The sequence below is a fragment of the Lygodium microphyllum genome, chromosome 17 (genome assembly GCF_053477565.2).
Source record: "Lygodium microphyllum isolate KBCC chromosome 17, Lygodium_microphyllum_v1.1.10, whole genome shotgun sequence".
NCBI classification, from domain to species: Eukaryota; Viridiplantae; Streptophyta; class Polypodiopsida; order Schizaeales; family Lygodiaceae; genus Lygodium; species Lygodium microphyllum.
Window position 1 is genome coordinate 45,194,597 of NC_141151.1, and position 25,253 is coordinate 45,219,849.

At 38.6% G+C, this 25,253-nt stretch overlaps 1 protein-coding gene across 1 annotated transcript; it reads right to left on the reverse strand.

The window, feature by feature from the left end:
* Positions 1-2,956: 2,956 nt before the first annotated feature.
* Positions 2,957-4,597, reverse strand: LOC148021845 (uncharacterized). Its single transcript, XM_087696766.1, has 2 exons — positions 4,507-4,597; positions 2,957-3,786 (listed from the first exon to the last, which is right to left on the reverse strand). Exons 1-2 carry the CDS (start codon positions 4,595-4,597, stop codon positions 2,957-2,959), a joined length of 921 nt encoding a protein of 306 aa, XP_087552892.1.
* Between the last annotated feature and the right edge of the window lie 20,656 nt (positions 4,598-25,253).

Sequence of the window (25,253 nt, forward strand, 5' to 3'; positions counted from 1 at the left end):
GATTTTGTTAGGGGATAGGGTGAGAGCTGTGTTTGTGTTTTGTTGGTGTGTATTCTTCTTTGAAGTAGCTTGATGCTCTTTATAGTTATTGTATATGCAGGTCTCTTCGTGGATTCGACAAGTTGAGTTGCCCTATCCAGTGGTCACCAATGAGAGCAGATTTTTGAAGCCGATTTAAAGCTCAAAAAGGCCCCAAGAGACGTAAAAGAGCAAACTTTCATGTAAAATGAATCAAATGTGGATCTAGGAGCTAGAGTTTTTCTAGATGCATTTCGACGTCGAAAATCCAGCGAAAGTCTCCATTTGTCGATTGGAGGTCGTTTGACCCCCCATTTAATGGTCATAAGATATATTGTTTTGAAGTGACTATCAGATCTGGGAGCCGAAAAGTGTGGCATAGGTACCAGATTGATAGATTTTAATGACAGTAAGCTGCCCATCTAGTCAAATCAAAATTTGGAGCTCGTTTACCCCTCCAATGAGGCCAAAACCACTTACAGAGAAGTGTGAACACACGAAAATTGAACCTGATAATTTAATAATTAGTGGTTAAGCCTAATCAAGCTTAAATAAACAAAAAAAATCAGTATGCAAGGGGGAAGGGGGGACACATTTTTATTGTGCCCCTTCGATTCCCATGATTATGCCTCTCTGGACACTGTGGAAATCATCAAAGATCAAAGGTGGGGGTCTGATCTATGTGAAACGCTCTCCATTTTGAGTATATGCACACTGAAAATAACCCAAGGAATGGACTATTTGATTTCAATCTTTCTCTCTCATTCTTCTCTCTCCTCTCTGCACCTTGTTCCCATCGCCTATTCTATGTGAGAGAGAGGTGGGCTTAAATGAAAGATTTTGGACATGTGATGATCCTAAAGTGTTATGGAGAGTAGATCAAAGGTTGAGAATCTATCACCAGCCATAGGAGACCATGAGCAGCTTTTTGACTTTGAAATACGTGTGGATTCGTATTAGATTAATCATATAAGTGCTCGATTTTGGTGTTTTATGATGAATCTTTTGTGCAAATTATGGAAAATGATTTTAAATGATTGAACAAAATGAATATCATGAAAATCTACGATACATGATTTGTGGGATTTTGAAAGAATTGAGGGTTTATGAGTTTTTATGGTTCTTGTAGTGTTTATATGGGGTTATATGAAATCTAATGTTGTGTTTTGATCCATAAAAGCTCTACATGTCTAAAAATTTAAAAAAATCAGTAATAAATGATAAGATAAATCATTAAAAAATAAAAATAGAGAAAATAAGATTTTACATATGGAAATTTTACTAAAAATTATGAATATGTTCGTGAACGTATGGTGGGGCTAGGATATGAGATTTAGCCTCAATTTATCCCCATTTTTTATTTCATAATATGTATTTATTGTTTTCACATAAGAAAAACACATAAAAAATATTCTTTATACCTACCATCTCAAGCAAAACCTTAAATGGTAGGGGGAAGGGCTGTGAAAAGTTAAGTATCATGTGAATTCTGATCATATACATATCTTGACATATAGGATCCGATCGCCCTAAGTCTTTAAAGAAAGGCAGTAGCATGAAATATTTCGATGTGCTGCCTTGCAATGACACAATACACTAGGGTGAGATTATGAAAGGGATATTTGTGCACATCCACATTGATGGATTTATGAATTTCTTAGTTGTACACTCTATGGCACTCACTTTACATTTCCATACATAATATTAAGAGAATTATCTCCTAGATGCATAGCACTTGTTTTCAAATGATTGACCTACGTTGTTGAGTGCGAGGTTCCCTAAGCTGTAGGTCTAGTGTTATCATTTCCTTAGGGACTGATGTGGTAAGGCTTAAATTATCTCCTAGAACATTTCATTAAAAGAGAGGACTATTATGCAAATGTGTTACATGTTGAGATGGTGCATCCTAGGGCAAATCCTTAGGGTGTAGGAGAGCCATAACGAAGCCACAACAATAAGCTGGGAGGTTCTCCCTTCGTTTGTGCTACAAGATACTAGACATCGTTGTCAAAGAGTTCGTGCAAGAGCTGCAGAACACGGGGTTCAAGGTACAGCAAAGGAAGAGTCTAACAAGAAGAACTCAAATTTTTGATGCCAAAGATCACTATATTGCTTGTCATAAACGTAGAGTTACATGAAGTTTATGTTCAGAAAAATTTGAACATATTCAATTTTACGTTCAGATGCTTGAGTTCAGTTTTTCCATTGGCACTTGATAAATTCAGCTGGATAACAATTCCTGTGAACAAATTTTCAGGATTCCATACAAAGTAGGAGTCTAGTAGGCATCAAAAGATGTATGCTCAGTCAAGCACAAATGAGGAACAATCTGATTGTATCTCCAAAGCCAAAGCAGGGTATTAAATTGTCTTCATAAAAAGGTGAGAGTATTCATTTCTGAGAGAATATAGGCAGGCACTTCACTTAAGCCACAGACATGTTGCTACTCTGCTGGTCTTTCAAGCCTTGTGCTGTGGCCATGCAGCCATCCACTCCCTGCTCCCACTGCTCATTATTCTGGCTATCTATGACTCAACTGCATGTCTATCCAAACGATGCATATCACATGTACATATGCATCCATGTATGAATCTGCCCTGTAACCAGATGCTATGTGTTAAGTCCCTCAAAACTCCACCAATTGTAGTTCTATCCACTGTAACTTCACACATAGGAGTTGAAGAACAGTGAGAATGGGAATTGTAACAACTCATTAGGACATCATCTTAGCTTGCTGGGAAAGAGCCAAATACTCAAGGCACTGAGCAGGGTACCCTTAAAAACAAACCAATGTCACAAGCCACCAAATCCAAAACCATTAAGTGTTGACTAAGCCTTCCCACAAGGCTGAGAAACTGTCAAACTTTCTGAAGTCCTTTTTGCTTTCAATAATTGTCGTCTCTTGACAAAGAACCACCACATCCTACAACACCTGTCATCAAAGGGAGTCATCCTCATTCTTTAGGTAGTTCTCTAATATATTTCTCCATTTGCTGATTGCTTTCTTGCTGTTTGCAAACAACTCCGATGTTGTCGTGTGTGGCTCCTCCAAGGCAACATTCATGATTGCCTTAAAAATGGCTCCTGCACAGTCTGAAAATGAGGAATTACATGCCAACCTCAATGCATTGACCTCAATTATGACATTACTTTCAGGCACCCCTTCCAAAATGGCACGCCTGAAGGTCTCCTCCACCTCTTTGTCAAAGTATGCTGTATCTGTTGCCTCATGCTGCTCATCTTTATCTCCTTCCTCTTCAGAGACAACAGAGTTTTCAGGTCCAGAAACCAGCACAGCATCTTGAACATCTTCAACGTAAGACTGATCCTCTTGTACCCTCATTTCCTCAATCTTTTCTGGTGGAATAGGAGCAATAGAGTGCCTCCATTCTTCATCTTGAGATCCATCTTTGATCCACCTGTAACCAGACCCTGATATTCCTACCTCTGTAATGTCCCAATTGCCTGATGGAGAGGAGTCTTGTACACCTGATCTTACTTCACCATCATTCAGAGATTCATCTTCCCCTTGCACAGGTTTGGAGGGGCTCTCTGAAGTAACACTTGCACCCTCCACATACTCCAGCTCTTCATCGCTGTTGTCCTCCTCAGTAGGCTGAGGAATCAAAGAAATCTTTGAATATGCTGGGACTGTAAAATTCTGCCCCACAACAACATTGAAAGACAATACAGCACCAGGTTCAATAACAGCTCCCGACTTGATTGTTGACCCATCACATATTACTGCATGTTTTATTTGTGCATTTTCTTGCACAGTAACGTTGTTCCAGCATTAGTAGAAGTAATCTGTTGTCAAGCACTGATGACTCGATGGGAGTCCTCTGTCATAATAGAGATGAGGAGGCGACGTTCAAGGAAGCTCGTCGTCCGCCATAGTCAGATTGAGAGCCATAATGTCCAAGAACCTGGTCTTTCTTTCGATTTCGTTGATCTCAGGAGGTCTGAAAGCTTCACAGATAGCTTTGATCAACGGATTGCAGAAAAAAACCTGCTGGTATCAAGGCAACGATTCTGTGTCAATTCTGACATACACGAAGTCTTCTACTCCATTGTAGCCTTGTATCATAATTGCAAGAAGAATATCTGTTCGCACGGAACCCTGAGGCCCACTCTATACATGGTTCAGAGCAGAGCTGTCCTTCCTACCATATGAAGGTCTTTCCACTCTCTCTTGATCCCCCTCTTTCCGTTCGTGACCTCCCCTGCTTTTTCTCTCCTTTCTTCCCCAATTAGCATTGCCCCTTCCCTCCTTTTCGTCACACACTCCTCTTTTCCCTCCCTTCTTAGCATTTGAAATCCCTCATTAGCAACACTATCGTCAAGTCTCTTTGCCAATAATGGCATGAAAATCTCTCACCAGCATTGGATAAGGGTGAGATCCAGTTACGGACCTTATAATATAGTGTGTAGTCTCTTCATTTGTAACCAAGTATCTTATTGCTTCTGATGCCACATCTTTCAATGTACCTGTACCAAACTGGACAGCACGTACCTCAACTCCAAAGAGTCTCATTCTGAATACTTTAAGAGCCTGTCGTTCCATATCTTTGGCGCCCATGTAAACAACACATTGTAACCCAAAACAAGCACACAGTGTGACAGTGACAACTCCATGCTTCTCATAGCACATTTCAATGCTTAGCCTCCTTCTTTCCAACTCCTGGATGTGGAGGGTTGTTATCATTAGGTATTTTTGATGTAGCTGGAGAAGGAGAAGACAAAGTCCTAACATGTTCATCAGCATCAGTTGTGCTTTCCACTCAACCTTGCTCAACATAGGCTGAAAGCATCTCATCACATTCGCCACTTTTGTCTCCAACTCCTCCCCACTATACTCATACGCATAAAATAAATGTAATCACAACAACTAAGTATGTACAAAGTACCAAATCCCATGCACAACTTTTGGATGGTTTACACACCTCGAATGCGCAGCAATACGACATCGTTATGTTTGGGTACTCCTTGTGCTTGGAGTTGAGAAGGGCAACACATTGGACTATAATTTAGAGACGTTATCTACAAACGCATTCTTTAGATAAATCAGCTCATAGTGTCTATATGCTCCTAGCCGCAAGGTCGTGGGGTTGTTTAGGTTAGTGTAGGAGGCCTAGGCTAGAGCCCTAGAGCTAGTGTCGGGCCTATTTTTGGTCCCGATAGAAAACCTACTTACAATGAGTCTCCCCTTTACCATGTCTTGTTTCACCTTGTTATACCCAAAAACTCGCACCAAACACTAGCTTCTACTCTGATGTTCAGATAGCAAATCTTATGGTTATGTTCATCCAAAAGGGAGTAAGACCCCATGACTCCTAATCAAAACTCTCGCAGATTGCTCCTTCCCTGCCTTCCCTATTCAGAGTGTTATTTGCCACCATAAAATTGCAATTGTGCAAGATGCGAATTCAAGATCCCTTATTTTTCATGAGATCTTCCAAAACTAGCTAAAAAGAAACTTGCTATATGCATGATGCCCTATTCTAGAAGTTTTCTACACCTTTTGAGGATGTTTACAAGAAATAATGTCCAAAATATCAAAAATAGGCTAGGAGGGTTTTTAAATTTGTGTTCGAGTAACGACATGACAACGTCTCAGATTGCATTTCTATGAATCAAGGTTTGGAGACGTCTTGATATTTTTTTGAAAGTGCTTAGACAACAATAAATGTTGTTTAGTATCGAAAAGAGTACAAATCTTCAATTAGAAATCTTATTCAAGCAATACATGAAGCATGGAGGGGAAAGGACATTACTTTCTATTTGATAAGATAGAGAAAGAGCTCAATCATGCATTTTTGAAAATAAAAAAACAAATGATAGAAACTAACTCTTGCTTGTTATATAATATAGCATATTCTTCTAATTCATGGACCTTATTTTATGGAGGAGCATGGGCATTAGCAACTTTCAATAGCCAAGGAATGGGAAAATCCCATTATTAAGCTCATATATGTCACTTTTGTAGCACAAGAGACGATGGAGGAATAACAAAAAGTGATGCTCTTGAAGATTTATTCAATTGGTTTTTTCAAAGACAACTTCAAATACTAAAGAATACAATAAATATTTATGATATTTGAACAACCAAATATACAATGGGTTAGCTAGCTTGAAATGGCCTTTTCATCCTCTTCATCCTTGAATATCTTTCCTATGTAATGCAGAAACTTTCTTCTCTTATATCCATCAATAAATTTATTATCTGTTTGTTGTGTTTCCAAAGCATAAGAGAATGCTAGAAAGTATCCACCTCATGAAGTAGAGTAGCCAAGTGGATAGGCAAATTTTCAAATGGCCACTATATTTTTAAGAAATATTACTTTGTGGGCATTGTATTGTAATCTTGAGTAGCCAAGAATCCTTGTAAGAGCTTTTATACAAAGAATGGGCCATGAGGCCTCCTTTGAGAAAGTGCTATGTAAGATCAAAAGAATATGAGGGTCAATTCTAGCAAGGTAGTATCCAAGTGTAACATCCTTGATAGAGCCACCACTGATTCTTGATCATTTGCCTCTTCTCAAGAACTTATCCTCATTTTCAATCTCCAACTGTACAAAAAAAATATAAGATGAAAATAAAATGTAATATATATCTAGATATTCATGGAAAAGAAATTGATTCTTGCCATTCTCTAGTTTACTTGGATTCCATAAGTTAATCGATGATGTGTCCTTTGGCGTATTTAAGTTCCTTAACATACTATAATTGTCCTCTTCTAAACTTGAAATTTTTTAGTCTTTCTTGAAGCTCGTGAAACTCCTCATCAGTAATTTGTGATTCCTTCTCAACATCTTTTGCTTTGGTCAATCACATATACAAGGCATCATGTGCATCGATGAACTTATCTTAGAAATTTGTGTATCTAGTGAGAGAAATTCATCTTTAAACTTGTGTTCAATATCAATAACGCCATCAAAATTTGCACAAGCTTCTACAATAGCTACTAAACAATAGTCCTCTCTTAAATTAAAGAGTCTTTGGATGTCAAGTACTCCTTGTCTTTGATTGGAAAGCTCAACTGAGAGGATATAATAAGGCTCAAGGTAGGATGACTTAAATATTTCAAGGACCTCAACACTCCTTTCTTCAATAATAATCTCTCCTTTGAAATGAGCAACATCTAGGTTCTTTGCAATCGATGCCTCCATTTGAGGATCAACCTACTCCTCCACATCCTTGTCAACCTCCATATCCTTGAGCAAACGGAGCATCTCATTGTCTCCATCTTTTGCTCATCAGCGTTCAGTGGATACTTCACAAGGGAATTCACAATGAATGTATCATACTTCAACATAAACCTACATTTTCTTGGGTGTAGGGAGCACACAATATCTGAACCACAAAACTTCTTCAAAGAACACCTTGTATACTTATTTGTGAATTATGTATTCTCTATGGGGTTGACTTGCTACTAATAGGTATGTAAACAAAATCCTTTAAGTCCACTTGCACAATTGAGCTTACTAAATCTTCAAACTCTACATAGTTCTCCATGTAAAAGTCTTTGCAATAATTAACTACTTGATCAAGATCCCATTCAGGATTGAACATGTCCTTGGCAATTGGAAAAAATGATAGTTCAATGTTACTCTAATAAGGAAATCCAAAAGCCTCTCAGAGGTGGTTATTTCTATTATTTGAATGAGGCCTAGGCTCCTCAATGGTGATTTTCCTTTGCTTAGTTGAGTCCTCCTTGAAATTCTTGCACTTCTTGTGGACCCTAGATAGTTGACAGAAAGAATATCTAGGACAGAGACTATATTTCCCTTTGCTAACTCATTGGATGATGTGGAGAAGACACCTTTTTTTAAACAAAGACTCATAGCCTTGGTAGATGAAATAGCAAGGGAACATGACTCTTCAAACATGCTTGAAGGTCACTAAAATGGAAATTCTAGAGGAGAGAAAAATATGGCGTAATGGCATGAGGAGTGGCAGTCCAAGATCTAGTCGATGCACCAACACACCGTAATGAAAAGGGGAGGATTGCTAGAGTTTGAAAAAATGGCAAAGGTAAATATGACGCAATGGTGTGAGGAGAAACAATTCGAGATTTATTCCTTATGCTAGTCACGCCATGCTAGACAAGTCGAAATGTAGCAATAGCAAAAACCCACCAAAGGTAAGTGTAATGCACACACAAACGCTAAATCATAACTAGTCATAGGTAGAGCAAAAAAGCTCCAAAAAAGCTTCACCAAACATATTTACAGTCACTCATATTTGTTGGCAAAAAACTAGCCATTCGATGAGAATGTTGGACGCGTGGCGAAACTCTAGCCGTTGGACTCTTCCATTGCAACTAGCCATTTGAAACCCTATCTCATCCCACAAATTGAACCTTGACATGTGGCATGCTAGGTGAGAAAGTATATAAGGTGGAATTTTTTGCATTGCATCATTCATGTGGCTCGAGGTTATTGATTCCTATCATGGAAGACTCAAGTATCATCCATCGCCCCATGTGATGGCTATTTTCCATAGCACCTTGTATCACGAGTAGTGTTCGAGGTGAAAACCCTTCACACAACCCAAGACACAAGAAAAAAAGGAGCATTGGTATTGTTTATGGCTTAGTATTTAGCTTCAACATTCTTACACAACAATCCAAGAAGACAATCCAACACTACCAACCAAGCATCAAAGCAAGCAACCTTCTCCATTATCCACCATGAATCTCTTCATTCCAATGTCCCTTAAAAGAAAACAATCTATGAAAAGAGCATCATAGAAAATGAAGGGAATCTAATTCCTTTGATGTAAATTGTTGCTATTACCTTAACAATAAAGGTCTTCAAAGTAATCACTCTATTGATTATTGCACCAATACTACAAGATCTTCAAAAAAAGGTTGCCAACCTCCTTTAACCTTAAAATGTGTTGCTGAAAGCATCAGATAATTACAAGACCCCCACAATAAGCCTTGTTTAAAACATTCTCTCCCTATCACTCTCCAAAGGACATGTTTTCCCTTTGACTTTCTCCAACTAATAATTTGATCTTTTCTATCAACTCATTGAAGCAAATCAATCCATGATCCATGTGTTCAAAACTCCATACAACAGTTTCCTATTATTATCTATGTTTCAGTTTCTCTTCTATAAGGCCATGTAGAAGGAACGCACTGTATTTTTGAAAAGAGAAAAGCCTTTGAGAATGTCATTCTCTAGTTTGACTTTATATCTTCTCTTCAACTAGGACAATGCAGAGATTCAAGAGTATCTAGGGTAGCTTTGTAACTATTCATAGCATATAAGCCTCCATAAGTAATTTTCATACTAAATTCGTTTTCAAAGCAACCATCAAAACTGAAAACATACCTTGCAAGTACAAGTCATAAAATATACATGTATGCAAAGTAGAGGAAAAGATAACAAGTGGAAATTATGCTTCATGCACATCCCTTTCCATTAGCTCTTGATGTACAACAAGCTCAACATCATAATCACTTCCCAAATTATCCAAAAACATCTTCTCAATAATAGAAGTGCCATCCAACTTCAAGGAGTACTCTTCAAGAATTCCCTCAACCTCTAGCATACAAGACAAGTGCTCTAGTCTACTTCTTTCAACAACCAACTCATCACCTTTAACAATGCGAGAAACATCACCATAATCATCATGGAACACCTCATCATCATGATGACTAATAACATAACTCAACACTACATCAAATCCCGAAGAAACCCCAAGATCCTCCTTGCAAACCAAGGATTGCAAACCAATATGAGCAAACATAACACCTCCTATATCGCCACAAGATGTAGGGGACTCATGAAAGCCCTCCCCCTCTTCTCTATCACTGTCATAAACGGTCATACTTGCAAAAAAATGAGCTTTCTCCAAAGCTAAAAAATAATCCATTGATGTACATCTTTCCCTCTCTTTTGTGTACATGCATACCTTCTCTTCATACTAATCACTGCTTTTAAGGTATACCCCATATGCTAAATCTTGTATCTTTTGCCAAAGTGAAATCCAATATATCCATGTAATCCTCATAATAGCATCCCATCTCTCTAATGTCATTAAGTCAAAGCTGGTACAATCCCTGAAACTTCCTATATGTCTAATCACTCATGCCAAAACCTGCATGCGAATAAAGGAGAAACTTTGTATGAAAAATTCACCATATCTTCATCATCCATAATATCAAACATGTTCATATGCTGCTCCACATAATCAACCCAAGCATAAACATCTTCGTCCAATATCCCATGGAAAGTCACCATCCATGTGATCAATAGTTGCCAAAATATAGCACTAAACCACTTGTTAGCACTTCTCAATAGGGACACCAAAAATGAATGTATGGTGAGCAATGTTCGAGGTGAAAACCCCTCACATAACCCAAGATACAAGAAAAAAATGAGCATTGGTATGGTTATGGCTTGATATTTAACTTCAATGTCCTGACATAAAAATCCAAGAAGATGATCTAAGAGCGGAATTCAAACACCGAGGAAATGCCAAAAAAGTGCCAAATGAAGAGAATTTAAGGCAGAATTCAAAGCTCGATGAAAGTGGAAGACGTGGATCCAACAATTTTAAGTGGCCATGGAAGACGTGGATCCAACAATTTTAAGTGGCCATGGAAGATGAGAATTCAAATTACTTCAAAAGATGGACCTTGCAATGGTTGCAGATTTTTCATAATTTTTTCAAGTACTAAATTGAAGCAAGATAAGTTCCAAGTAGTTCGAGACTTAAAGACGGACGTGCAAAATTTTTCTGAAGTGAAATGGGGCACTAGATGCGAAGACAAGAGAAGGACTAAACTGGATGTGAAAGTGACTTGTGGGGAGGGGAGACTTGGGGGGCCCTACCCCCAAACGAAAATTGACAAATTGTGGGGGGAGGGGGTGTTTTTTTTAGAAACAAAAAAAAGAAAAAGGCCACCCTATTGACAACAATGAATTGAGATGGAGGGGGGTTGCAGGGCTAAAAGTAAGCCTATTGTCTAATCATACAAGCCTAATCCACCATTGTTTCACTCTTAATCGCATGTCTCCACACGGGAAATGGTGGATTGTAGAGAAAATGCATAAATCAATCTTTCTCTCTCCTCTTGAAGGTGGTTCATGCACAAGTAAATGGGAAAATATCTCTGTAAAGTACATGACATTAGACAAAGTGTATAGCCGGGTAAGCATCAAGAGCAATTGCTCTTTGCCCTGTATGGGCAAAAGCAACCCAACTAGCATAGAAGCTAGGCAACACAGAAGCAACAAAGCCATAACTGCTAAACCCAAGCATTGTCAAGAAGTCCACTAATCAAGGAGTAACCCGCAAAGAACCAAGCATCAATGAGCAATGAAATCTCAATAACCAACCGCCAAGACAATGGAGCAAGCAGTGCTCAAACATGTATATGCATCCAAGTAAATCCAAGATCCATTATCGGGCCATTAAGGGCAAAATAGCATCCAAGCTGCATAAGTGATAAGCCGACCAAATGCAAACTGCTCCACAAAATTCTCAAATGCAAGTGGATTCAAGCCCAAACATTTGCCATAATGCAACCGAACCCAAATGCATCCACATCAGACATCAGTCCCATAATGGGTAGCACGGGGCATAAACCTTGTCAAGTGAAATGCCAGCTACAAAGAAAATGACAATGAACCAAGAATTGAACTCTACTCTTTGCTCAAGAGGACACCCAAATGTCAACAAAGAGCATTATGCATAAGCCATCCCTGATAAAACCTTGCTGCTGCCCAAATAATGTATAGCAGTAAATCCCTGCATAAATCAAGCTATGGAAGCTCAAATCAAGTCCCAGTGCATCTCAAAACATTGGCAAACATCCCCAAAGCATCTGAGCATCAAATACCAAGCATCGAAAGCATCACATAAGCTAAGAGCATGACATTTTCTCGCTATAAATCAAACTCAGATCTATTGCAGAAAATTCTATGATCAAAATTTGGCTGATCTGACATCACCATTGCGTCTAGAGCATGCCAAAACCCCAAGTTAGACTCTTACCTTGCCTAATTTGGGTTGCGAATGCCTGAGATATGAGAAAAAATGGGATATGGGGCCGGCTAGTTATCCTAAGGATAAGGGGATAAATGGGGGCATACAAGGTGCCCAATGAAGCCAAGAAACACTTGTAAAGAGTCTATGAGGGCCGGGAGAGGTGGCAAATGAAATCTTACCTCGGGGGAAGAAGCCATGGCTAGCATTGAAGCTCCAAGCTCTAAGTCTTCAATCTGGGCTGAAGTAATGTTGTGCCAAGCTCCACGATCAAGCTCTGATTCAAAGCTCTGATACCAGTTGAAGGGGATGCAATGGCAATGGAGAAGGAGAAGAGGGAGATGCGGGAGAGAAGAGCACACACAATGTAGGTGCTATCAAGAATTATATATTATGAATAAAGAATATGGACGGTCACTGTACATGGGCAGGCCCAAGGGCCTTTTACCCCAACATGTCCGCTTGTGCCAGATTGTGATAGTTTCCTGTGAATGCTAAGATATGATGGCCAGCATGGTTTGAGGATCAATGGTGGGTTCAGTGGTGGCTACCCAAAAATGTAAATATTAGTTCCTTAAACTCGAGAAAAGGTGGTAAGCTCTTTTTCAATAGAAATTCAAATCTTTTTTGACAATCTATGATGCAATTCTCATTCATGTACAACAAAAATTTGTTTGATGGTTGGTTGCAATATATTTGAAGGATGTGTATCGTAAATTTCAGAATTCGTACTTGTAACCATGAGTTATTAATTTTTAAAAATCCAAAAAGTATATTTTTAAAGAAAGATTTATATTTTTGTTATTTCAAGAAATCAAGTTGTGTTTATGTGGGGTAAAATTGAATGTTAAGATGGACTAGAGTATGAATTAATTTTTTGACTCAGAAAAATTAGAGAAATATAGTAATTTATTTAAAATAAATCAAGAAAAATAGATTTTATATAGAAAAAATAGTTTTTATGCACCAAAATTTTACAATACTTCATAAATGTGGTTGTAGATGTATAGTGAGCCTAAGGCATGAGGTTTAGCCTCAGCTTTATCCCCATGTCCATGTTAAGTGTGGGATTTATTGCTTTCTAGACAAGAAAATGACATGAAAACATTCTCTACACCTACCACTGCAAGCATAATATTAAATAGTAGTGAGGAGGGGAGGTGTCATGTGAGTGTTAAAAATAGGCTGAAATCTAACTTTTATGATGCACTTTACATATAGGACACATTTATTTTAAAGGATAAAGGGTTCAATAGCATAGGTATGCTCGATGATGTCCCCTATGCAACAAAGCAAATACGCTAATAGTATGAAATTCATGAAAAGAATTGGTTGTGCACATCCATGTTGCTAGTTTGATTAAAGAAATGGTTTGTGCATTCATGGCATTCACCTTTGCATTGCATTCCACATACATGGTATCAAATGAGTATCAGCTCTTCTAGATTACATAGCACTTGGTTTCATAAATGCTGACAAATGTTGAGAGCGTGAGAAGTCCCAAGTTGTAGGGTTAGTACGCTCATTTTTGTTTTTGATTGATTTAGTGAGGATTATACTTCATCTCCTGGAATGATTTTTATAAAGAGAGGACATAGTGTCATATATGCTTTATGTTTGGACACCACATCTTGGGGCCAATCTCTTTGAGGTGTAGGAGAGCCGTAGTGGAGCCATGGCAGTAAACTGAGGGGTGATCCCTATGTATGTGCTACGAGGTGCTGTAGGCACCATTATGTTTGGGTACTCCTTATGAGGAGTTGAGAGGGGATTCATTGGACTATAAATACTACAAACGCATATATAAGTTAGGTTAGAGAGTGTATCCTCCATACGCTCCCTAGCCGTGAGGCTGTGGGTTGTTTTGGTTGAGCATAGAGGCTTAGCTAGAGCTTAGAGCCACTGTCTATTTTTTGTTTCGATAGGTGATGCATTTTTTGGGAGCCACTAATAAGTAGCAATTTTTGAATATTGGTTGATAATGACCAGTTGTTCAGTGTATGTCAAAAGACAGTCAAATAGATCCAAAAGACCGTCTAGTTGAGATCCAAAAGTAAGAAAGAGCTGAAAGGGAGCCTAGATAGTAGGCTAAAATTATTAGGAGGTATTCTCCCCAACAGAGCAGCCCGATATCCCCACAAGGGAGGGGTCTTAGGGACGCTAGTTCTATTGTCAGTTCTTTAGGAGGAGGAGGAAGCTCTAGTACTTCTCCTCTCCCAGTTGCTCAACCCACTTTGAGTGGGGTAGTAGTTTCACTAATTCAGAGACCCTTTGCAAATTCGGTTGTTGTCATGGCACAACCTATTGCTCTGCGCAGGGATGCTTGATCTTCCAACCTTAGGATTTCATCTACCCATTTTTAATGGGTTAGCAGAGAAAGATGCGAAGCTTCACATTAGTGAGTTCCAAAAGTTAATGTTTAACTGTTAAATCCAAGATGAGGGACATCTTATGATGTTCTTTAATATGACTCTAAAAGGAAGAGCTCCAATATGGTATCACAGCCTAGAATCTAAAACCATAACTACAATCGATCTATTTTTTATGGCCTTTTGAAGAGATTTTTCCCTTGACGGAGGCGGTCAGTATTGGCTACATGTTCTCAATGTAACACATCAAGAACATCATGAGAATGTTTGAGTGTATGTCCAAAAATTGAAAGAAGTGTTTCGTAAATTGCAAACCTATATTCCCATCCCAACTATGCTACTCAACTGCAATACTTTTTACATGGGCTACACTTTAATATCCAAGCGCAGTTGAGTAATGTTGCTCTTGTTGACATTGATACTACTATTACATGAGTAGATGAGGTAGACTCGCAATTACAAGTGGCCTACACCTCTAGGGCAAACTTTTGAGTCTAGAGCTTGGAAATAATTTGGCATTAACCGGTGGAAGTCAAGGGGCACTCATGACCAATTTTGAATGGGAGAGAAAGCATAATGCAATGTGTGCCCATGTTGTGGGCTCCTTCTAATGTGATCGTGATGATAGCTAGCTAGATGGCTCCACTAAATAATGGAAGCCAAATTACAAACCCTAATATCATTCCAATTAATCAACAATAGCAATCAATCCATATTCAGCTAGTTAGACCAACTGAACGGCAAGTAGAGGATCGTGGCTATGAGTCTAGTACATCAAATGTTCTTGGCAAAGTCAAGGACATGATGGAGCATTATACCAATATGATAATGGAATAGTATAGACAAATAGCCATAGATGTTAATTTCCTAAAGAAGCAACAAAACTTGATAAGAAATCGACGCCCTAAAGAGGGTGGTCCATGAAGATTCAGTCGTAAGTGGTGTGGTAGTCAGCACTCTTCAAGAAATTGTCCTAATGTCAAATGTGGCATATGTGGGAAGTCCGATCAGTTAGCTAGTACTTGTTGGAGTAAGATTAGATCTCTTCAACAAGGGAATAGGCAGCTAGGTCCAATAAATCATCAAGTACAAGGGAACAACCTTCAGTAAGATGAGGGACCAAAACAAATATTGCAAAGAGAAAAAGCAACCATAAAGGAGCTGCCCAATGGTAGTGTTGTCAGCCTTATCAAAGCTATGTGTATTAACGCCACTGAGGGTTCCAATTTGAGACCCATTACAAGAGGACAAAAGGTTAAAGAAGGTGGCACATATAATGTAAAACCTATTGAGATAAACCCTAAATGGGATGATGAGGGAACACAATCCCTTAACCCCAATGTGAAAGCTGAACCTCTAAAAGTTGTTGATGGCAAAGCTGACCCTAATAAGGTGATGCCAAGAAAGAAGATAAAAGCTAAGAAGGAGCCACCAAAGCCTATTTAGCAACCAAGAGAAAGAATGGTCTAGTGGGAAAAGAGAACCATTACTAATTATGATGAATCTGATTTAGTGAGTTCTCTTTGCCAAGTAAAGCCTGATGTGACAAGTTATCTCCACAAGTGCGTAAAGAGTTCAAGAAGATTCTTTGCACTGGGTATATCATTGAGCCCTTGGGAATAGCTCGGGTGTCGAAGATGATTGGTTTGAACATGGCAAAAAAGGATTGCCCAAGGGTAGCAACATACGTTGATGGCATATTAGTAGAACATGCCATTCTGGACACGCGATCCTCCATCAATATTATGAGTTCAAAATTGATGAAAAGATTAGGAATGGAAATCCAAAAGGATGCCTCCACAATTCTCTGAATGGCTGATGACAATTTAATGCAACCTGAAGGTTACATTACCAAAGTCCACGTAACTATTGCTAATATGGAATGCATTATGGACTTTAGGGTTATTAGGTTTGCAAGGCGTCCAACCTATCAAGTATTGTTAGAAAGACCATGGAACTTGCAATCCAACTATCAAGTTTATATAGCCACTGGTCATCTGATTCTTGGTAGAGATGCTCGATATGTGATAATGGATGCATATATCCTGAATCTCCTCAAAGTGAGAGAGTACCTTTATCTTTTCCAGAATTAGATACACTAGAGGATCCATCTGGTAGTGAGACTTCGTCAAGTGAGGAATCAAAATAGGGGTCCACTATACAGAGGATATCTACCAAGTGACTCTAAATGAGCCAACAAAAGCTCAAGATAGAATAAGGGACACATGTGATCGAGCTAGACCTCGGTACGTTGGGTAAATCATATCCTTGATCCAAGAATTTCGTGACATTTTTTCCTGGAGCTATGATGAGATGAGGAGTATTCCTCCCAATTTAGTTGTGCATACCATTCCCTTGAAGGAAGGTAACCGCCCTATGTGATAAAAAGTGAGTCGTGTGTCTTTTGAGTTAAGTGACGGACTATTTGAGGAGTTGCAAAAATTGCATAAGACTGGCCTAATCTTTTTTGTACAACATAGAAAGTGGTATTCACTAGTAGCTATCAAGAAAAATAAGAATAATCAAATCTTGCTTTACATAGATTTTAGGGAGCTCAATAAAATAAACAGTCAAAGATTACTATCCACTGTCATTTATTGATCAGATTTTGGATCAATTAGTGGGTAGAGATATCTATTCATTCATGGACTACTTTGCTAGATATAACCAAATGGCTATTGCAAAAGAAGACAAGTTGAAAACAAGATTTATTACTATATTTGGTACCTTTGCATATCATGTTATGGCATTTGGATTATGCAATGTGCCAGGTTCTCAACAATGTACATCTAATAAGACTCTTGGTGATATTTCCCCAGAGGAGTTGAAAATATTTATTGGTGATCTGGGGACAGCCACCATAGGAGAGAGATAGATTATTATTTTAAGAAATGTTTTGAGCATTGCAAGCAGTTCTACATTGCTCTGAATCCAATAAAGTGTGTATTTGGGGTACCCTATGGATTGCTATTAGGCCATGTGGTTAGCTCAGCTAGTATTGCAACTAATCCTGAAAAGATAAAGGCTATTGTCCCTACGAGTCCACCACGTACTCCTAAAGAAATACATAGCTTTTTGTCTCATCAGTGGAAGACTATTGAAGATTTATCAATGCACTAGTAGAGAGGATGTTACCAGTGATAAATCCACTGTCCTTTAACTATCAATTTGTTCAGAGTGACCCATGTCAAGTATCCTTTGAGGATGTAAAGCAGGAACTAGTGAAAGTGCAAGTCTTGAAAGCACCCAAAAGGGGTGAGGTCTTCTATATATTTTCAACACAGCCACATAATGCATTAGCTATTTAGCCGAGATTTGAGAGGAGAAGTGGTATCATCCAATTGCATTTGCTAGCCATAATTTGGGGATATCTGAGAATAATTATACCTATATGGAGAAGATGTGCCTTGGGATGGTATTTGCAACAAAGAAATTCAAGCATTACATTCTCTATGAGAAGGTGGTATTTTATACGAAGGTGGAGGGGTTGAGGCTCTTGATGAATAAGTTACAGTCATCTGACAGTCTAGAAAAATGGTTGATCACCTTGTAGGAGTTTGACTATGAAATTAGGAGTAAGCCGCCAAAGTTGCGGGCATTGTTAAATGTCTTGTGGATTTCAGGGAGCTTGCTCAAGGTAGTGACCTTGAGGGTCTATTCAAAATTGATATGGCCTCCATCCCATCTTGGCATGTTGCCACAACACATTATCTATCTATAGGAGAGATTGGAACTGCTTAACAAAGCCCAAAAAGAGGAAACCTAGGCAACAAGCCTTGAAATTTTCCTTAATTGCAGGAACACTATACTGGCAAGGGGTGGATGATGTCTATTGCTCATATTTCCTGCCTGATGAGATCATGTTTATCTTGGAGGAGTGCCATGACTTTGCTTGTGGAGGGCACTTTGCTGGATGGTTGACACAACACAAAACGCTTTGAGAGATAGATATTGGTGGCCGTCCATTTTCCAAGATGCTTTTGTGTATGTTAAGAGATGTGATACATGTTAAAAACATGACAGTAGGGAGAACAGGAAGCTCCCACCACTAACTCATATCATGGCTATTCTACCATTCAAAAAGTGGGGTATCGATTTCATTAGACCTCTACATCCTTCGTCAACTACATGAAAGTGTTATATCATTGTGGCAACGAACTACTTTATGAAGTGGTTTGAAGCGTGAGCTGTAATGAAGGATAATGCCAAGGAGACAACTATTTTTATCATAGAACAAATTGTCTGTTGTTTCGGTCCACCGAAAGAGTTAGTGTTTGATCATGGGACACACTTTCTGAACAAGGTCATAGAAGCCTTGAAAAATTCCCTAAAAATTAAACACAATAAATCTACCCCGTATAATCCCCATGCAAATGGACAAGTAGAGAGTACCAGTAAACAACTTGTGGGGATTTTATCCAAGACAATATCCAAGGGTAAGTGCAATTGGGATAAGAAACTTCATGTGGTTGTCTAGGTGTATAACATGACTTTTAAGAGAGCAATAGCCCAGACCCCATTCAAGCTAGTATATGGGGGGAAGAGTGTGTCTTACCCTTGGAAATCGAGTTACCCACTATGAGGCTTACTCTAAATCATTCGTTGGGTAAGGCAGAAGTATTGCAAGAAAGGTTCGTTTCTCTTGCACAACTTGATGAAATATGATTACAGACTTTATTAATCAAGAAGTAGGGAAGAAGAGGATGAAAGCACTATAACATGACCTTCAAGGTAAAATATATAAATTTGTGAAGGGCCAGTTGGTGCAGTATTATGATGCTCATCGCGAGTTATTCCTTGGCAAGCTAGAACCTAAATGGGATGGCCCATATAAGATTGTTCGGATAGGAAAGAATAGCTTTACAGCCCTTTTAGCACATTTACAAGGGGTAAAGTTTAAAAATAAAGTAAACTTTAATAAGTTAAAGCCTTATTATGTGTAAAGGCTAATGTCAAACTTGGTGCATTTGCAAGTCTTCTAGAATCAAACTTAAATGTGTAGTGGGTACCAAGACAATCAAATGGGCAGAATCACATTTCTTATCTTGAACATCCATATTTAGAGTAACATTATCACCAAGGTCGAGGAATCTGGTGTAGTAAAGGTTATCATATCATTGAGTGGCGATATGGATCTTTTACTTGGGATATAAAGGTCTACTGCTACCATTGTCATAGGGTTCTTGTTAACGTCCCTATTGAGTTTGGTGAGGAAGGAGGGATTGTACCTCTTATACATCCTCTCTCTCAGCTCTATTTTGACTATCATAAGTACAAGTAAGCTTATCGATATGGTGTGGCCAATCAATGAAGAATGGTTCTATACTCTGTATTGTGATGGAGCTTCTCGAGGACTTGCTAAACATACGAGTGTGGGGTGACTATTAAAGATCTCTGACGTAGAATTGTTATGAAAATGGGAGTATATTTAGGAAACTTTTTTACTAATAATATGGCAGAATACAAGGCCTTAATCGTGGTGCTAAATATAGCCCGACATGATGATATCAGTCATTTATTAGTGAAACATAACTCACAACTAGTGATCGACCAATTGAATGGGACCTATAGTGTCAGGGATCCCATTTTGGGGATGTACCATCATGTAGCCTTGGATATGTTGCAAATTTTTGAGACAGTGACTTGCCAGCTGTAGATTCCCTAGCTAATTATGCTTTTGTTTAATATGTCTTTTTCAACTGTGGTCCTGAGGGGCCCTTACAATTACCTTTAGATATTAGCCTAGGACTACTATGGGGACTCCTTGCTGACACGTCTTATTTTGGCCATTAATAGGTAGTTTGGATTATGAGTCAAGTAGCACTTGATCACCTTCATATTTTGTTGTGGATGTATAGGATTGTTCAAGGTCATATTCATTGGACACCCCTTGCCATTTATACAAGGGAGTTGGCCAATAATTTGATGCACTTAGGGTAGAGCTTGAGCAACCCACATCCTTGGTCTAGTTTCGTGCTTTAGTAGAGTTATCTAGAGGTTTTCAGCAATAAGCTGCTAAATGGTATGGTTAATGGGTTATTCCATATTAGGCCAATAGGACCATTTCTCTTGAGTTGAATGTTTTTATTTTCATTAGGCCAAGAGGGCCATGTATTTTTTTTATGTAGGTGCAGTTAATGTTTCCTTGTTTCAGTGTTATACTAGATAGATTTGATGAAGTACCTAGAGCGAGCCTCTTACTATGTCGAAGCTTCTCATGGCCAAGTCCAAGTGATATCCTTCCTTTATTAGTCTTTCCCTTGATGCTGAATGGTCATGTGTATGTGGGGAATTTTCTTCTTGTGTGGGGAACTAGTAGTCAAGGCATGAAGTCCCAAGATTAGATTACATGTGTTTGGGGAGGTCTAAGTAGTTGCATGCCTCTTGTAAAGACATTGTCGAGCATTCTAAGAACTATTTTAGAGGATATTCCTAGTGACCCTGTTCTACTAGCCTACTAGGCAGCTATTTTTAGGGTTTCTGTTAGTTGTGAGGCAATTGGAGAAGCCTGTCAAATAAAAGAAAGAGAAGAAACAATGCTTATATATCTGAAGATTATAGTATACAGAGGTGTGTAAAAAGGGATTCTAACCCTATACAAAAGAAAAAGAAACAAAATGAAAGAAAAATCAAAGAGCAAATAATCATCACCTTGCGAAGACTTAGTAGGTTTTTAGGGACGACTCAACAGACTCGAGGCCGATGCCTTGTCTTCTTGGGTGATGTCTAACCGAACAAAATAAACAAGGATGGTTGGAGCAAAAATAAAAGTGAGTGGAATGAAAAAAGATTTATTGTTGCCTTGCAAGGGCTTGGTAAGTTCTTGGGTAATGAGTCAGGAGACCTAAGACCAAAGCCCTATTCTCCTTGGGTCACTACACTCAACTCCCTCCTTTTTACATGCTCGAGTATCAAGTCTTGAAGTATTAAAAAGTGATGATTTAAATGTATCTGGAAATAAAAGATCAGGCTATAGGAGTCCTTGCCTAGTAGGAGTTCCTAGTTCAGTTGTCCTAAGGTAGGGAGGTAATTCAAACCACCACTTAGGATGACTTCTTTGATAGTTCTTTTCAGCCTATTTGTGTTGGAGCAGTTGGTTAGTGACTAGCTCTGAATCTCTATTAGGTTATACTTGGCCTATTCCTTGTGGATCTTCTTGCCTTGATTTGGTCAGGGGTTAGGGTAAGAGTTGTGTTTATGTTTTGTTGTGTATTATTCTTTGAAGCAGCTTGATGCTCTTTATAGGTTCTTATGTGTAGATTATTTCGAAGATTCAATGCGCTAAGTCGCCCTATCCTATGGTCGCCAATGAGAGTGTAATTTAAACACCATGAAAATTCCACACAAGTGCCAAATGATGAGAATTTAAGGTGGAATCCAAAGCTTGACGGAGGTGAAAGACACGGATCTGACAATTTTAAGTGGTCATGGAAGATGAGAATTCAAATTACTTCAAAAGATAAACTTTGCAATGGTTGTAAATTTTTCATAATTTTTTGGAGTACCGAATTGGAGCAGGACAAGTTCCAAGTAGTTGGGGACTTAAAGACAGTCGCACAAAATTTTTCAAAAGTTAAATCGGGCACTGAAAGCGGGAGTAGTTGCCAAAAGCCATGCAAGAGAATGACTAAAATGGATGTGAAAGTAACCTCTGTGTGTGTGTGTGTGTGTGTTGGGGGGGGGGGGGGGGGGGGGGGGAGGCGGGGGGGACATGAAAGGGTATGACCCTTGAGGCCCTACCCCCAACAAATTTGATGAATCGTAGGGAAGGGGGGGAGTCTTTTTTTTCGAAAAAAAGAAGAAGAACGTCACCCTGTTGACAACAACGAATTGAGATGGAGGGGGATTGTGGGGATGAAACTTAGCCTATTGTCTGACCATACAAGCCTACTCCATCATTTTTTCACTCTCAATCGTCTGTCTCCTCATGGGAAATAGTGAACTATAGAGGAAATTTAGAAATCAATATTTCTATCTCCTTCCTCTCTCTCCTCTTGAAGGTAGTTCATGCACAAGTAAATGGGAAGGTTTTTGATTGAATAGCAATTGTCCGACTTGTACCAGATCATGGATGAGATCGTGTGGATGCTAAGAAATGACGGCTAGCATGGTTTGAGGATCAATGGTGGGTTCGATGGCTGCCCAAAAATGCAAATATTAATTCTTGAAACCTAAAAAAAGGTGGTAAGCCCTTTTTCAAAGGAAATTTATATCTTTTTTGACAATGTATAATTCAATTCTCATTCATGTGCAACAAAAATTTGTTTAATGGCTTGGTTGTAATATATTTGAAGGATGTTTGTCATAAAATTTAGAATTCGTACTCTTCATCATGAGTTATCAATTTTCAAAAACTCAAAAAGCATACTTTTAAAGGAAATTTATGTTTTTTGTTATTTCGGGCAATCAAATTGTGTTCATGTGGGGTAAAATTGAATGTTAAGATGGGTTAGAGTGTGACTTAATTATTTGACTCAAAATATCAAAGAAATACAACATTCTATTTAAAATAAATTTTATATGGAAAAATTATATTTATGCACCAAAAAATAGAAAAATTTATAAATGTGATTTTGGATGTATGGTGGGCCTAAGGCATGAGGTTTAGCATCATCTTAGCCTTATTTCCATGTTAAAATGTGTGATTTATTGCTTTCTAGACAAGAAAATAACATGAAAACATTCTCTACACCTACCACCGTAAGCATAACATTAAACAATAGGGAGGGGAGGGATCATGAGTGCCAAATATATGCTAACTTTTGATTTTTATAATGTATTTTACATATAAGATGCGTTTACTTAAAGGTTCAAGGGTTCAGTAGCACGAGTATGCTCGGTGATGATGTCCCCTATGCAATAAAGCAAATACACTAGTAATATGAAAATCATGAAAAAATTGGTTGTGTACATCCACATTGCTAGTTTGATTAAATAAATTATTTGTGCACTCGTGGATATTCACCTTTGCATTGCATTCCATATACATGGTATCAAACGAGTATCAACTCCTAGATTGCATAGCACTTGGTTTCATAAATACTGACCCACATTGAGAGCGTGAGAAGTCCCAAGCTGTAGGGTTAGTATGCTCATTTCTTTGGGGATTGATTCAATGAGGATTATACTTCATCCCCTAGAATGATTTTTATTAAGAGAGGACTTATATATGTCATATGTGCTTTATGTTTAGATAGTGCATCTTGGGGCCAATCCTCGAGGTGTAGGAGAGCCGTAGTGGGGCCACGGTAGTCAGCCCCAAGGGGTACTACGAAGTGCTTATATGCACCATTACATTTGGGTACTCCTTTGTGAGAAGTTGGCAAAGGATTCGTTGGACTATAAATAGTATGAACACATGTATAAGTTAGATTAGAGAGTCTATCCTCTATATGTTCCTCGCCGCGAGGCCGTGGGTTGTTTTGGTTGAGCATAGAGGCCCTGTGTCGGGCCCATTTTTGGTTGCGACATGTTTCAACACTACCAACCAAACATCGAAGCAAATAACTTTGTCCATTATTCATGAATCTCTTCATACCAATGTCCCTTACAAGAAAATAATCAATGACAAGAGCATTATAGAAATGAAGGGAATCTAATTCATTTTATGTAAATTATTGCCCTATTACCTTTACAATAGAGGTCTTCAAAACAATCACTCTATTGATTATTGCACCAGTACTACAAGATCTTCAAAAAAAAATATTGCCAATCTCCTTCAACCTTAAAATGTGTTGGTGAAGCATCGAATAATTACAGGAACCTTGTTTAAAACATTCTCTCCCTATCACTCTCCAGAAGGACATGTTTTTCCCTTTGACTTTCTCCAACCAACAATTTGATCTTTTCTATCAAGACAATGTAGAGATGCATGAGTAGCGAGGGTAGCTTTGTAGCTATTCATAACATGACAATGAGAGCATATTATATTGCATAAAACTGTTGTTCTCCAACAATGTATGGCCATCTAAGCCTCATGCAATTCTTCCACCTCAGCAAAGCAACACATCGGCATCGACGGACGGAAGAGTGGTTCAATCCGTGTTTCTTTCCTTGTCGAGTACTCGACCTCTTCCTCGCAAATCCAATCTTGCGCTGCTCTTGTCAGTCTCGTTCATCAACTTCTACGCCCCCTCCCCTCGAATACACCATTGTTTTGTTTTTGTAAACAATTAATTCCCTCTCTTCATCCGTTTTCTTTCATTTTCGTTTTTTCCAACAGCATGCTTTAAGCTTTTCCTTAAAGGTTTCCTAAAAAAGCCACAAAGCCTTATCATTACATGCTTTTCTTTCTCCTTTTACATCCTTGATGCTCCTTCGCTAAGGCTCAATATCAACTCCCAAAAAAACTTTCAAAGAAACTCAAGCAATAGGTATACTCTCATACCCAACCATCTCTCAGACATCGAGACATGTCTTTGTTGGCATTAACAAGCCAAATTCCACATGAACCTCTTTAATCCATCTCGTGTGACTATTCAAGCTTCAGGGCCGTGCCAATTCAATCCTACTGAGACTCTAGTTGTAGCATCATCTTCAAATGCCAGCCAAACACCAACTTTTCCTAGTCCTCAAGCTTCAATCTCTCTTGTTGTGCCTAGCTAAGGAGAGCATTCACCTCCCTTGTTGCTTTTGAGCCTAGTGAGCCTTCAATTGTGCCAGTTGAGAAACCTTTCAAACTAACCCCAACCACGAGGAAAACGAAGTCGACGTGTATTTGCATGCAAATATGCTTTAAAGGAATAAGGAAAGCCCAGAAAGCAACTAACTATCTTATCCCAATAGCCACATTTATCAAAGTGGTCAAGGATATCTCAAATAGATTGTCGAGGATTGCCACAATTGATGAGCTCTAAAGGAAGT